This window comes from Anopheles merus, chromosome 3L (genome assembly GCF_017562075.2).
Source record: "Anopheles merus strain MAF chromosome 3L, AmerM5.1, whole genome shotgun sequence".
In the NCBI taxonomy this organism is placed as follows: Eukaryota; Metazoa; Arthropoda; class Insecta; order Diptera; family Culicidae; genus Anopheles; species Anopheles merus.
The window spans coordinates 1,805,221-1,821,483 of record NC_054085.1 but is presented as its reverse complement, the minus strand read 5'-3'; the positions used below and the strand labels follow the sequence as shown (position 1 = coordinate 1,821,483).

Genomic DNA, 16,263 nt, shown 5'->3' with positions numbered 1-16,263 from the left:
CCACGTGCGCCGAATAATTTACATACTTTTTTTTGTCAAAAGAATTTTTTATCTTGTTCCTGGGTGTATGTGTATGTGTGTACGTGTGAACGTGTACAAGTATGAAACGACACATTGGAGGTCACTACAAAAACTACTCTTATGAAATTCGATTGAAATTTCACCGCACTCTAACCGGTATGAGTCAAAAGCCAACCCATCCAATGTCAAAAGGAGCGTCAAATGAAAACCTCAAAGATTGCGTGAATGTGAAGCGATAATTTAAAATCATTTACACGTATCAAGTAGGTCTACTTTTGATTCGATGCGGTTTAATTCGGCATGATGATGAGCGGCTTTTCATTGTACCGATTTTCTGCGCCGGTTCTGGCCTCGGGCACTGAGGAGTAAACCTTCAAAGAGCCAAAATGACGATGAAGCACAGTACCGCGAAACGAAAATGTTAACTATTAAATATAATAAACAACTAAATCGATGCGCACAAAGCGCATCGAACTGCTCGTACGATGATAAATAGTTTTTTATATTGTTGAATTGCTTCATTAATCAGTGGAACGGGTTTGATACTTAATATATTTTACCAATTTCGCACACCAGTCGCATATTTCGATCAATGTCTCTGTGACTAATGACAAAACACTGTGTCCATATATCCATTCTATACAATAGCATATGAGCAACCTTTATAATTGTGTTTATTAAATAAATGCAGTGCAAAAATTTCCAAATATATGCTTTAAATTTCATCGTTTCAGAGTCATGGTTGCTCGACAATTGGTTGATTTCTTCCAGGGCCTAATTATTGCTTTGTTTTCCATTTGTTTTCGGCCATGTTTGTCGCACAAAGCATTCAGTGGTATAATGCCAATCTGGAACGACAAAGTGACCTAAAATTAAGTTTATTTTCCCGCTGACAACCCTGTTCACTTACCGACCACCAAACCACAAATCAACCAGCACCCAAAGCGTCCGAGCGAAGAGTAATGAAAACAAAAACACAACTTTTAAAACGAAAACTTCCTTTTACCAAACCATACGGCCAATCTGTTGCAGCTCAGAAAAAGTGCAACTTAAAGCTCAAACTTTTTATTAGCACGCTAAAAATGACACATTCCAGTAATGAAACGCACCATTCACGCAAACGTTTGGAACATCTTCTGGCGTAAATGGACATTGTTTTATAGCGCCTAGCAGGCCAGCAACCAGGACGAAAGTCAGCGAGTTGACAGCCATAAATCCGTCCACTCGGCGACGACTATAAAATCTTGTGGCCAGTATGACTGCGCATGTCACAGTACTGGTTGGCAAATGGGCGAACGGGATTATCCGTTTAGCATTAATGGTGTCGGTTTGCCTGGGAGCGAGTTTGTGAGCTTGCTTGGTCTCAAATCGACCAAAGTTTATCGCAGGTGCACCGCACCAAAACTCCAATCCATTATCTACTCTGCCATCGTCTGCAGTGGTTGCTTGCCAAAAGCGTTCCAAACAGTTTAACTCCACTAGAAACACAAAGATGCCATACGTGTAAAATCTTGTTTATGCAACGATAAGAAAAATGGTAACGTCACTGCTGAAAGTGACAGAAGCCTTGTAACGGAACAAGCCTTACCAACCTGCGGACATGGCATCGATATCTGATCTGTTCGTACGACATCAGATGCCGGTCAGCGATGGGTGCCTTCAGTCCGTAGATTATTTAATGTATCTCTAAACGAAATGCACGCATCTCTTTGTATAATTTCCATATGCAATTCACACTATAGCAAACCTGTAACGGATGGAAGTCATTGGGGTCAGCCCAAAGGGAACCATTCGTTGGACTATTTTGGCCTTACAATGCAAATGGAACTAATTGAGCACCGCCTGCGCACTCAAACGCGACCGTTCTTTGTAGGTTTTTGCTTGATATTCTTGCCCAGTACACGCAGTCTGCGATCATAAATGGTGTACGGTGAAACTCTACCACACTGAATGTTGTGACGTTGCCCGGAACACTTAATGCTCCAAAGATGGTCGACGAACCTTACGTGCGCAATACATTGGCACGAGACCATAGCTCCCGCATAAAGCTTCATCTTATGGTGGCTTCTTTAATTGCCGCATTGTGTTAATTGAACTTTGTGGTCCAGACTTCAAATGCCGCTCTTTCTTTTGGAATTGGCACCATCCTAGACACCGCGGCGCATCCATCGTTCGTCTTGGGCCGACAATTTCCGGCCAGGCCTGCGCTTGAATGGACTGTGTATCATTCCTAAATCGGTGGCAAGATCTATCCCGCTGGAATTTGTCGTCACAAGTGTCAAGAGGGCGGAACACGCTCCATCCCAAGCGACCTATTGCGACGACAGCTAATGGTCAACGCGGCGGATGTGGCTGTGGTTAAAAGTAGACTTTGCTGTACAAACAGAACACGCTACTTGCTGCTTGATGAAACCATGGAGAAAACATAGAAAATGCATTTCAAATATGTTCCAAGTGCAAGAAACACTCGGACACTGACTTTCGTGTCTGGTATGGAGACAGGCTTTGATTATAATTGTCTTGCGTGTCGTTTGTACGCATAAGTGTCATAATTGCCCCGCAAGAAGGAAGGAGCGCCTTTTGTTGTAAGCCGACCATGCGCAGCTCATACGCATTTTAATGCATGCCGTATGCAAATGCCTAGCATAGATGTCAATAAATCATGCGGGATGGAAAGCATCTCTGTTTCTAAGGCGCTCAGCAACTGTATACTGCGGCGTGACAAGTGCAAACGCTTACCTTTAGAGGGTTTAATGCGGGAAAGCACATCCACGAAATGCAATGTATTGACTGGGAAGGTTACAAAGAAAGTCTGCGAAAAGAAAATATAAACGCAACTACATAAAAACTGTGTATAGTAATTTATTCATCGACAAGTACCAACTATGTTATTGTACCGCTTCGTTAAACTATCAATGAAAAACATTCCATGTATTTATCATTCATGATAATTATTCACGATTAGTACAAGACGGCTGAACTTAATGTGACAATTAAAGCAAACTTAAACTAAAGCAAAGCGATACAAAATGTACACACAGTTCAAATATGATTACAAAACCATCATTTTTGGGATCACGAAATATTTTTTTTAAATATTATTATTTATGTATATTTACAGTTGAATATTTATAGCAAAACACCACCCGAAATTAGGTAGTGAGTATTAAACGCGAGCCCGGTAAGAAAACGGTGAGCGATAAAAATTAAGATATTTTTTTTATTTAATTGATAAATTACTTAATATTTATTTAATTAATATTCAAAACCATCATTTCTTTCATTTGAATAATGCTTAAACAATAATACTACATTTTATTTAATATTTATAGCAATATTCAAATGTTTTTAGAAAACCCTACTACTTTCATTAACATGCCAAAAACGATCACTCTTTTTTTACATATACCCAAGTGCATATCTTTAGCTAAGCTTCTTAATCCAATTGACTGAAAGAAAAAAAGGCATCAATATTCATAAAAGCATCTCGATTTTACTATACTTGCTTAAAATGTCCGGCGTCGTACAACCTTCATCCATCACTGATAACAACAGAGGGTAAGGATAGCTTCAATGAAGGTATGTTTAATGATGTCATAAAACCAACACTTCACCCTTTCGATCCCTGTTGTTGTATGACACCTTTTATCGAAACAACCCTTTCCTGGTCAGCTCTTTTGGGTTTTGTTAATTCGTCGCGCTTCAATTATTTGCGCCGCCGCCAAATATAACCCTTTAAGGTACTGTTAGTTTTTTGTATTTGTTTTTTTTTTAACGTTCAATTTATACGAGTACTTCAATTCACACAACTTAGCGTCAAAAGTAAAAATGAGGAACATTTTATGCAAATGATTCTAAATCTTGATGACTCTTCAACAGACACTTCAATATCAACTTTGTAACTATATGTCGCAAAAAAAACAAATGGGAAAGTCGGTTCAGGGCTACCTTAAATCTTACGAAGGTTTTATTTATTTCAGAGTGCAAAAGGATTTTTTTTACCAAGATGACAAATGAAAAGAAAAGCAAAGGTATAAAAGGGGTTCCTGCATGTACAGCGTTAAACGATTTCACCATAGCATATTTGTTTCTGTGGAATATGGCTTTCAATGCAAACGGTGGTCCATACTCGAACAATGCAATAAATCACTCAACATAATTCGACATACTTCGTTCGTCCGCGTTCAGTTAGAGATTCTAACGTCGTTGCACGGCCGTTGTCTTGCCATTGGGATTTTTTTCTGACCCTGTCTTCTAAGAGCCGTTGCACAATATTTCCCACAGTTTTTCTTTCCCTTGAGCTATTCGTTGGACATAGCATTGAGATGGCAGAGCTGTACACCGCTCCAGTACTATGCTCTTCTGCTCTTGACCGATGCACAAGCGTGTAATGTTTGATCTGTAATTAATTCATTTCAACCTAAACATCGACAACTCTATAACATCGTTTGCAACGAACCACCGATCTGTCATCGTAGGACTAAGCCTCCGGAATCAGGCGAACGATGCCCCTGCTTGCGCTTGTTGTCGATGACGTCGCCAAACATGAGATGCAGTTCCCAGCATGAATATTCCATCGATGCAAGAGATAATAAAAGTAATTTCAATCGTTTCACCGTTCAATTCCACTTGATTGGTTTACTTTTCGAGAGATGATGAATGGATGATTTATCTATTGATGTGTCCTCTGTGCAAATCTCATCGTAAGGTGTTCACCGTCCGGAATGCGTCCATGTGTGTGCATGATTATGCTCTCGAAATGCGCATCTACTATCGTGAATCGACTAACCATCGTAAATAGAAGATTTCTGCGTATCCAATGACCAGCATGTACGAGCACACGAACCCACCAGGACAAGTGATTTATTTCAATTTCGAAACGCTAGGCTTTATAAAGCGAGTAAAGCAATTTTCGTTACCACTGTGTGATAGCGGGTCCTATCCTATTGGTCCTATCTTTCAGTCCCACATTAAACACAAAAAAAGATTAATGGCCACGACGATCGCGAGTGCGATCGTTGTCATTTATAGCAAGCGACATTTCAATAGTCTCAGTTCGATCGATTCGAGCAATGATATGTCGTGCTTGGAAAGTGTACCTAGCTGAAAGCTTCATATCTATGCTTTGCAAAGAATGGATGATAAAAACGTACACACATCCGTCTAAAAGATGAGAAACCGGTAAATAGACATACCACACACGGTTAGGCGTTTGGTAGTTTCACTAGAATTTCTTCCTGTGTCTATCGGCGTGCTGGATCAACGACAGAACAAATCACATAAGGAAATGTTATACACGCTAAGTCAAAAATGGCTAAACTAATAGTATCTCACACGTCCCGGTACGTGTTTAAGCTTAAAAAGACACCATTCATTGCAACGTGTTTTTTCCATCAGCCAACTGTTAAGAAATGTAACACATTACAATGCCCGCTAGTGTCCATTCTGATAGTCAGTCATCAGCATCGTAATACACGAAATTAAATGCCCCGAACATATATTTCTCTACCATATAATCGACAATCCCACATATGCATGTGTATCTTAAGAGATGGACAACACATCTCTTAAGATAGGTTTGAGGTATCATCATGGTATCATTATCATTGGTATCACATCTTCTTCTTATTTTGGCTAAACAACCGTTGTCGGTCAAGGCCTGTCTGGGTTGGCTTTCAATGACTTTTGGATTACCCCTCCCCCCCCCCCCCCCATAGCAGGATAGTCAGTCCTAAGTATGGCGCCATGGTCTATTTGAGGCTTGAACCCATGACCGGCATGTTGTTGAGTCGTACGAGATGACGACTGTGCCACGAGATCGGCTGCCACTGTTTTACTTACTTCGGATTAATTGCCACTCTTGATCGCAACCGTTTTTGAACGGTGCTTGTTTTGCAAAAAAAAAGTTAGCATAATTTTAACAACGATATCCTGAAAAACAGAGTAAAAGAAATCATCGAAGATGTTGACACACTTCCAGCGGTTTATTCATTACCGAACGTATCACTGTTGTTTCCATAGCGAGAACATAAACTGACCATTTTAAAACTTATTTTTGTTGGTTGTTTCGTCAATAGTCGCCCAACTGCTCTCCTGGTGACTTCATTTCTCCTACTGTATCATCCTCTTCTAAAGGAACCGATTCAAAGCATTTCAAGAGTCGTCTGTAATACAGAGCACGGTGAGCTCGACCACCCATGAACTAATTGAGCCCTGTCACACCACTTGCTTCGCCGTTCCAACCGGCCACACCCTTGCTGAGGTAATTTTAATAATTTTAAATCGACGGCCAACGACCATACTTTTCCCGCACCACCTATTTCTGCGCAGGGTTTGTATCGGTTTATTTTGAGTAGTTCTTTTTCGCTTTGACAAAGATATATTTATTGATTGAACTATACATTAAATTCGTTGAAATAAAGTAATTTATTTCTACAAGTATAACATCAAATGAAAATAATCACTATAATATGTACTATTTTCATTCAATAACAATAACAAGATGTATTTTTACTTGCAAACTTTTCTTATTATTGATTTTCTGTTAATTTTTTTATTTCCACCACCTGAAATCATACATTTCGTATTCTTGCGTTGTGTTGGAAGAGCAGCTAGATGTTTAATTGTTGTTTTCGCCAGAACGTATGTATTTTTGGCTCAGCAACTGCACTGTCGTTCGATCATCTTTAAAGTTTACAAACCACCGCCCACTGTGCTGAAATCAGTAAAATTCGGAATCAACATGCGATATCGCTTGTAGAGTAATTTAAAAACAATTTGCTGATTTTTATGTTCATAATTAATTAATTTCATTTTTTCCCGACACGACATTCCGTAAATTGGATGATATTTTACAATCGTGCATTCCGCTTCGGCGGGGACCAACCAGGGCTTCCAAAAGATTATTCGGAGGATACTGTTCGAAAACATTGGGATAGGCATCAACTGGACACGTTCGGGATCAATGAGGGCAAGAAGAAATACACTAAAAAAATCTGTTAAATAATGATCAACTTTCGTGACAGAGCTACACATTCGACCGCAAGATGAGCAATTTTAAAACGCGCAAAGATGACCGCTTTTCAGTAGAAAAACGACGTGCAAATGCAGGACGATCGGGGCAAACATGAACAATCGCTACAAAAAATAAATTTCAGGTTTTCGAAGCCATCCAAACAGTTCACTTCCGGCTATCTTTGCCTTGTTATCGAGGATGCACAATCCTTACGCAAGGGTCACCACATTGAACCGGTTCAGTTCATTGCTGTCGATTAAGGGTGTGTTCGTTTGGTAAGCTTCTCTGGATTTTGGTTAAAAAGTGAGCAGCAAAAACGCCAACTGACGAGGTAAGAGCATCTCGGTAAGAAATTGCATCCCAAAGCGGTTGAGGTGAAGAAGAGCCTCAGCTGATGATGATACCCGATCGTACCTCAGTGACAAACTTGTGCAACGTTATGAAGCACACTCATTAATCACTCTCAGAAGGGGCTTTGATTACTCTTTACCACCTCAGCATTCCCTTCCCAATGAGGGTGCTGCAAGCCATCTCAGGACTTATTTGCGAACATCCATGCAGCTTGCCCTGGTTCAGCTTCCAATCCTTACAAACCTCCTTCCAGACATGACTACGCCGTTTCTCATCGGGACATCCTAAAGCAAAAGTGTTTATCCTTTTATGTGTGAGGACTTCATTCAAAAGAGTACGCATGAAAAAAAGAATCTTGATACAACGCACGTGACGTCATTTTTCATATGAAAATATTCCATAAATCAGGCTTATAATTAAATAAATGTCTTCCACGCTCAACCGTCGAACCAAACCACCGAAACGACTCGAGCAAAACGCTCTTAAAACTATAATTTCCAATTCGGGTTGAATTTTCGAAAACTTGGCCATCGTTTTGTACTTTGAACACTTCCCAAACATGGAGCGAAAGATTTCTTTCACGACGCTCCGGCAACCTCCGGCAAGCGGTGACACCGATTATGGTGCGGAACATTTGCTCAGGAATTTATTTAATCAGATTGAAAAATTTCTTATGCAAAGAACGATTCATTCAGTCATTGAGGATACCAATTTCGTGGTCTCATTCCCATATGCCTTTTCTTTTCACGTTACTCCATGTGCTACCATGTCAAGCATTAGAAAATAAAAGGAATATTAAGAACCACATGGTATTGAGTAAAAAAATAGCCGGTATGTTTATTGTATCAAGAAAAAATCTTTTCTTCCCGGTGAGGAATCATTTGTCAAAGTCAAGAATGAAAAAAAAAAATGAAAATCCAGATCGGAACAAACTCAAAAAGAACTGTGCCAACTTCGACACCCAAAATACAGTAGGTGACTGAGAGGTTAAATTTGTGAGCAAAATGCACATTTTATATAAATTTTTCTTTGTAAGATTCCGGAAGTTTAATGTTTTGACATTTATGTGTTTTTTGATTGAAAATCACCACAGTTAGCACATACTCCAGTTACGTTACTCCAGATAAACCTCCAGTAAAACACATCCAGATAAACCTCCAGAAAACACATCCACCACTGGTAAACATGAGGTAAACCAATTACCACAGTTACAGACGTCCCGGATGAATCATGAGCCGAGAAGGGATACATTCTTCACGATCCCCCAATAAATTACGAATGCTCGAGATACCTCAATCAACATTTTCTTCGAATTCAATTGTCTCAACATAAACGTTTCTCATGGGCTCCTGAAGAAATGTTTCCAAATACTTATAGGGAAAGCAATTACGAACCGGTCAGTCTGCTCTTAAACTCGCTCTTAGGATGAAATACGAAAACATCAGTGAATATTATGATTTTAAATGTTCACTATCTCACGTATTTTTTAAGGTTTTGAAATATTTCATTGGGAGATTAATAATCGATCATTTTAATAGGATTGAAAACAAATTTAAGAAGTTCTATCTTGCAACAGCAGAGAGTATTCGAGATCAACCATAACATAGCCTCGATCATGTACGTATGTTACGTTTACAGTTTCAAGGTTGTTAATTGAAGAAATATTAATATTTGCGTTAAATTACAAATTCAACGATCCATACAATACCATTTATCGCCTTCGAATTGTTCCAAAACATGAACTGGATGAACCCAATGACCATAATTAACAATGGTATCAAATGATTGTTTTTAACGTAATATGATCTTAATATTGAATACACATTCATCAATTTCGATTTTCAAAAATTTAAATCTTTAAAACCATACGTGTATTTACGTAATTTGTAAATATTATTTTGCATCATATGTGCTACATGGAAATGCATTTGTTTTCCTCCCCGTCTATGTATAGAAGTACAAGTCAAATAAATTTAGCTAAGCTTATAGCAGGTGTTTTAAGTATTACGCTGTTAGAAACACATAACGGGAAAGGAAGTTTTCCGAATCTGCCTTATGTAGAAGAACCTTAAAAAGCAGAGTTTAATCTTTTAGTACTTGAGCCAAAGTTACCATCATAAAAAAATAAGCATACTATGCAACAAACCTGGCTGCTGTCGGTGATATTGACCGCCTGAGTCAACAAAAGCTCTTCGTACAAAAAACCGATGTGAAAACGAGCATCTTCAGTGACAGCTTCGATGATGACGCTGTTGACGTGCCGTATCTACTGCCGTTTGCCACTGGATCCCCAAAGTTGGAATCTGTGCTTGCTAGCTTTAAAACGTTCGATGATCGCGTGTGTCCATGGCCAACATCACGAACTCATTCAACTTTATCCACAGCGTTGCGGTTAGCGTGGATCTCTAGGTCGTTTCTTTAACACGTCGAGCCTATGAGCAACCCATCATTTCTTCGAACAGATACCTTCTCGAGAGCTAAAAACAGAACACTTTTCGGTGTTTGGTTTTCAATCAGACTTTGGTGTTAGGATACTTAAAAATTGCAACGTGGTGGATAGATAGGAGTGTTATTTTTTCCTAGAAATCAAAAAGAGAAAGATCTCTGAGACGAACAAAAAATGGAGCAAACTCTAAGCAAATATTGATCCACGAAATTGATACCGTTCGGCTATTATTAAGATGTCATAACAGTCCTCGCTCTCAGCTCGTTAGCACTGGTGGAAGGCGAAAGTATTCGCCTCGACGCAATACGGCAGGCAATGTAGTATGGTGTGGCTCCATAGTATGAATTTTTCAAATCCACACACAATTTGCACCTGGTTACTGTGAACTAACGCCCCGCCCCGGTGGGCGAACGCAAACGTTCGTGTAATTATAGATCCAACCGGGATGGAAGCAAAGATCCAGTTAACTTTGTAGAGAGCTGAAGCTGCTACATTGCGGCACAAGAAAAAGTGTACACACATGATTGCATTTCGTGTGCCTAATCTTCATAGGGTATTGATGTCAAAATTTGTGAGATTATGATCTACTTGAGGCGGTCAACAACACACTGCACATTGCTGTCTCATTACGTTCGCACTATCATCATACATCTATTTCCGATTTACGATGTATAACAAGAAATTATGAACTATATCGCTTCTATCCAAAGTTTCAAAACTGCGTGCGAAAATTTTTGAAGATGTTTTAAAGTAAGTCGAACATAAATACTTATGGAAATAATAGTAGAAGAATAAAAGCTCGAAGAAAAAATAGGCAGCATAAATTTGTATTCGAGCTAATAGCATGAATGGAGTCGATGGTAGTATTATTTTTTTATTGTTTGATTTTTTTACTGTTAATTATCAAACTTAATCGTCCATGCAAGATCAACGAGAGCTGTACCGTTGGAATTAATAATATAAATTAATAGTTTACACAACGATAAACACATATTCTACTTATTTGTTCTGTAAAATCGTCAAACTGTTCCTATCCGTTCACTGGAGTTTTGGAAATTGGTTCGATCTCTACAGGTTAATTTTGAAATTAAATATTGGCTTATGGAGTCTCAAATGCATTAATACACCAAACTATCGATCCAATTCTAGAATCACATAACAGTGTTGTCATGCATTATGGATCGTATAAACCTGATTGTTATTTATAATTTTCCTGTGAAAAAGGTTCAAGCTCTTTTAATTTCATTCTTATTATTAAACATTTTGTTATTTTTTGAAGTTACTTTTTGGCAATGAAAATGTAATGCTCGTCACATCGGTTCATTTTGAGATCATTTTTCTTAGTAACTCTCTCAAATGCAACTTTCGCTCTAAATTGCGCTCTCCCCTGTTTCAATTCGTTGGTAAGATGAACGTATCTTCTTTCTCTATTTCTTTGTATTTCTCTCTCCACGTTGTATTTTGCGCAATATTCTTGACATGATCCAAGTAACCATGTACATTGAACCAAAAATGTTACATCATAAACGGTACAGATTCTGGTGATACGTGTTGTAGGATGAGTCTGATTCACGAAATATCAAACTTAGTTAGATGAAAATGAAAAAAAAAAGAAAAAAAGTTTAAATCACGTTTTGAATGCACTAAAATCAAATAAAATTGCCTTAAAAACAAGCTATTATTTTTTCGTTTATTTTTTTCTTTTTCATCAGAAAGTCAGAAAGTCTTTTTCATCAGAAAGAAATCCTTTTTAGTTAAGCAACCTTAAAATAAACAGAGGTAATCATTCAACCAGCAAAATTAGACAGCTTGTCAGTCTTGGGTTTTTTTTTCATTCTCTTTATTAGCGTGAAGGAAATATCTTATTTTAAACCAAAAGAGATCCAACCCACGTCAATCTAGGGGAGATTTATCCGTCTATATACTACTTTCCAAAGCGGCTCATGTAGCTAGCAAATCTTTCCATCGATGAAGCGTATGAACCATTTTATGTATTTCAGCAAAAAAGTAGATATAATTTTGTGTTTTCTTATTGTTACATTATACATCAATTATGCACTGGATCTTTTCAAACATTACATCGCTGCTTTAACTATAGATCGAGGTCATTACTGTAACAATCCCATACAATTGTAAAATATAATGCTTTGAACTACTCGTACAACATAGTATTTTTTTTTTTCAAGAGAAACGGTCCAAAGCGGCAACATATTATATAATCCAATAAGAAGCAGTACAATTCTTCAAAAAAATATATTACAAAATACAGCAACTTGGTGATTTATAGAAATACCAATATCTAAACAAAACGAATTTGAAAAGTAAAAAGGGATAAAACAAAACACTATTTTTGGAACGATGCTCCTTAGCTTCTGGTTTTTGCTACCGATCAACTCGTGATCTTGTTACAACCCCGGCCCAGACAAATATATTTGAATAACATTGCTTCGTAGCTGATCTTCCCACCATCAGCTAGCTTACCAAAGCCTGATCACAACAATCGACACGAGGGATACACACATTTCACCGCTACCGGGCGAAACATTGCCTCGATCGATGTCATCGTTCGAACACGATCGAATTCCTTTCATCACAAAGCTCAGTGCTTCCAGAAGTGAACAAGTTTGCTCCCAGAACCTCAACACCAGCCGTCTCTATCGTAACTCGTAGAGCAATGATATGTTCGGTGAGCAAATTATCATAAACAGAAGTCATGTTCTGTTTCTTGAATGAAAACATATCATCTCGTAATGTTTCCCCCCACGTACTTCGTATTCACCCTTCTGCGCACTATGCCGTTTTGTTGCAGATTAGGATCATATCCTTGAGTACGACTGCCTTGGCTAAGAATCAACTCTCTCAACCTTGCGCTACGAAAAACACCAAACGGCGCCAACCTTTTGAGGGCGTTTTAATTCGTGCCTGCAAAAACGGAAGAATATGATAATGTAGCTCCTCCGATTGGCACTTAGGTTAGCGACAAACATTCAGCGGATATGTCTCAGAAAATGCTAGCTGTTTCCCTGCCTAGTAACGAAAGGAATAAAAATCATACCAATGACGTTCTTTTCCCATAAGGCTCTTCGTCGTAATGTTTCTGCTCGTATCGTGAGCATATAAAATGGTATCACTAATAATTCCCAATGAATTGCCAACCCATCGATTTGCTTGCAGCTGCGGCTTCGCAGACGTCGTAACATGAACACAAACGATCAAAGAAGGGGGAACGAAGTATGGTAAATATATTCCCTTACAACAGCCGGCTCGAGCAGAACCTTCCTGACCTGATGCTTTTCCGAATGCTTTTTGTTTGAGCCGGGTATCGTCAACTGAACAATGTGTTACATTGCCCAAACGACATAGGCTGCATTTGCATAGTACAAATGTCAGTGAAAAACGGAGCAATAAATTATTAAAATATTTATCACCTATAAAAGAGTACCATATATTCGGAAAGTGTCCTTTTGAATCTATCACAGTGTCAAAATAAGTCTAAGCTTAATTTGATGATAATTTATAAATCCATTTCCTACAAATATAATTTACATATTTTATCAATTGCACATCAAGTGCATTTTATTTAATAGATCTTTAATGATCGTTTCTACTATAACGAAAGTTTAGCATATTATTCCATCTATATTTCTATCCATCATCATAACATAATGATAATACGAACATATTTCTCATCACCTTAATTTATATCAAATTCTTTATAATTCATAATTATATGTATTGTTTTATTTCGCAATAAAATTGATTGTCATTATACATAAAACAATGCTGATATCTAATCGACTACAATATTTTAAGATCAACTATTAAAAGTCATACATGACGTCCTATAAAAGACATCAGCTTAAATCTCTTGGCGATCTTTTCGAATCGTGTTTTACTGAGATTCATGGACTTTATTTAATTCATTATTATAATTATCATATTAACAATCAAATACGATTGTACATCTCCAGCCGTGTGTTCTATATGTAAGAATATTCTGACGACGATCAAGACCTTCACTGAATAGTATACTCGAAGCCAATTTCCGCGTAAGATCGTAAATCATTTGCCATTCCAGCGCACTGATCAGTATTCCGCATTCGTTTACGCACTCAAATTAGCATCACTGACCTAATGCCCAGGCTTGCATTTTGTCTCATCCATCAGTGGCAGCCACTTTACTTCTCTCACGTTGGTCGCCCAGCTAGTTCATGTGCGGCGTCCTTGCTGTGCCGTGTTTACACGGTACAAGTGGCTGTATCCCGAGCCATGGTCGCGCCAACAGGTTAGCTTACAGAGGGGCATTTCGAATACAGAAGTCTTTACGTAATTCAGTGTTCTTTGTCATTATTCACTAAATCAAGGAGATCATAGTTTTGACTGTATATTACAACGATTGAGCGTAGTCATATTTCAAAATCTTTAAATAACCCTTTTTATTTTCTAGTTAAGATTAATGCAAAAACTGCGACTAAGTATATATCTTTTTAAATAAAAGACTGCGTTTCTATCGACGATCTCACGGAACAGTTACTACTAAGCCACCCTGAAATAATGGATATTTTTTTTTAATATCTTTAAAATTTAAAAACTAATGCTCAAAATTTTAATTTTCGACTCTGCACTAATCATGTTAAATGTCGTTTAAATTCACGTTCCAATTTCCTTTGTAGTATTTCACGTAGGCATAATTTAGAGCCAACAATGGGCGGAGCTTGTGAACACGAATCAATTTGTGCTAATGATTACACATTTTGCCCCTACTTCTAGCTACCATTAGAAAAATGCATCGAGCGTTACGGTTTTGCTACCATGGTTGCCTTATTGCTTGTCGCCATTGCTAGGTTATCAAATTGACCCTCCCCTCACCAGGCTGCGTTCACTGACGCCTAGCCAAACGGCATGGAACGATGCATGAAAAGGCATGGAGAAAACACATTTGTTGACAGTCACTTTCTGCGGCTCAGAGTGAAAGATAAAGTTGGCAGTTTTTACTCTTTCTGCCCTTTCGCTTTTCTCTAATACCATGACGCATTATCGCAGCCACCACTTGCCAAGGGGAACGACAGGAAAAGGAAATACTCGGCTTCCTACGACCCTACCACCCAATGCAAACGCTGGTTGCTGCTTCCTTCATCGCCTTGGATCCGCCTTTTTACGCTTGTCGATATTTATGATCATGATGTCGTCTGCCACTATCGATGCGATAAATCTTTTTTTCCGTTCTCGCGCGCACCAGCTCGCATTTCTCAAAGTGTAAACAATCACACAAAAACATACAGAAAAACACAAAGTCGAGCTGTAGTGCACCACGGCACCAAACGTTGCAGAGCGGTGCAGTTTAGATTCGTGTATAGTCGCAGACTGGAGCCGGAATCCGTCTCACGACATTTTGATCTCATTCGGGCGCACATTGTGCGAGATGATCGCGAAGGAATTTGACTTTTGAAAGTGAACTGCAGCCCTGCGAGCGCACCGCTGCTTTTACAACGGCAGGTGATCAAGAGATCAAGATAATGGTTTCCCATTTACTTAGGCCGCTGGTGATCTTAGGAATGCTGTGATTTGGATGCTCATTTCACCACAGGGAGTGATGTTTCTGTCGGTTTTCCTAGATGGGCTACTACTGGAACATTAAACTTTTGCGCATGTACTAATATCGAAATACGGTTTGCAATATATTTATAGTTTATAGAACCTATTGGCTCTTGCAATTTTAACATTCCTTTTTTCTTATAGATTAAACTAATCTACAAGTCGGAAAAAATCTAATTTATCATAGATTTTTTGTAATAGTAGTATGTTTTTTTCATTCATTTTACCATAATTGCGTGGCAGTACATTCATTCAATTTATTATAATCGCAAGGTAGTACAATCAAAAATTGATACCTCCTAAAATTAAAAGTTACTTTTCATTTGCATCTATTTGACGTTTATTTCATTAAGAAAATGTAGCTTGACAGCTATTAATCGTTTCTTCATACATTTTCAACAGCCTGGTTAACATTTTGTTCTCCTCAAAAATAAGAAAAATCGTAATACCATCTATTAACATAACCGCTCCCACAAGAATACCATACTACTGCTATACCATTATCAGTGATCAGATTTACGTGTAGGTGACCAAGTATAACAATCTGAACGAAAAATGGCCCATGCTTTGCTATTGATAAAAGCTATTATCAACTAATAATAGCCCGAACGCCCACCCGATTTCACAGGAAGCATGACTTTATGTCGGACAGTTTTTGTCAAACCATCCTATCCCGTTCAAACGAAACCAAACTAAAGCAATTGATTTCTGACCCTCGTCTTGAAGAATATCGCATGCTAACACCAAAAATAAACACACCCATAAAAGCGGGCACCCGAGACAATAGTTTCCCAGAACGGTTGACCCAACGTAAACGGGTTCAAGGAAAATAAAT

General features: G+C 38.3%; 1 protein-coding gene across 3 annotated transcripts in view; it reads right to left on the bottom strand.

Annotated features, from left to right (window-relative positions):
• Nucleotides 1-16,263, bottom strand: part of LOC121600276 (protein embryonic gonad-like) — a 43,847-nt gene that overhangs the window by 25,944 nt on the left and 1,640 nt on the right. For 2 of the 3 annotated variants that reach the window (XM_041928724.1, XM_041928723.1), the window contains exon 3: nt 2,761-2,833. The exons of the other annotated variant lie outside the window; for it this stretch is intronic. In XM_041928724.1, coding sequence (XP_041784658.1) covers nt 2,761-2,790 — 30 coding nt within the window. In that variant the 5' untranslated portion in view covers nt 2,791-2,833. The remainder of the gene's footprint in view (nt 1-2,760; nt 2,834-16,263) is intronic. 3 annotated transcript variants of the gene reach the window in all.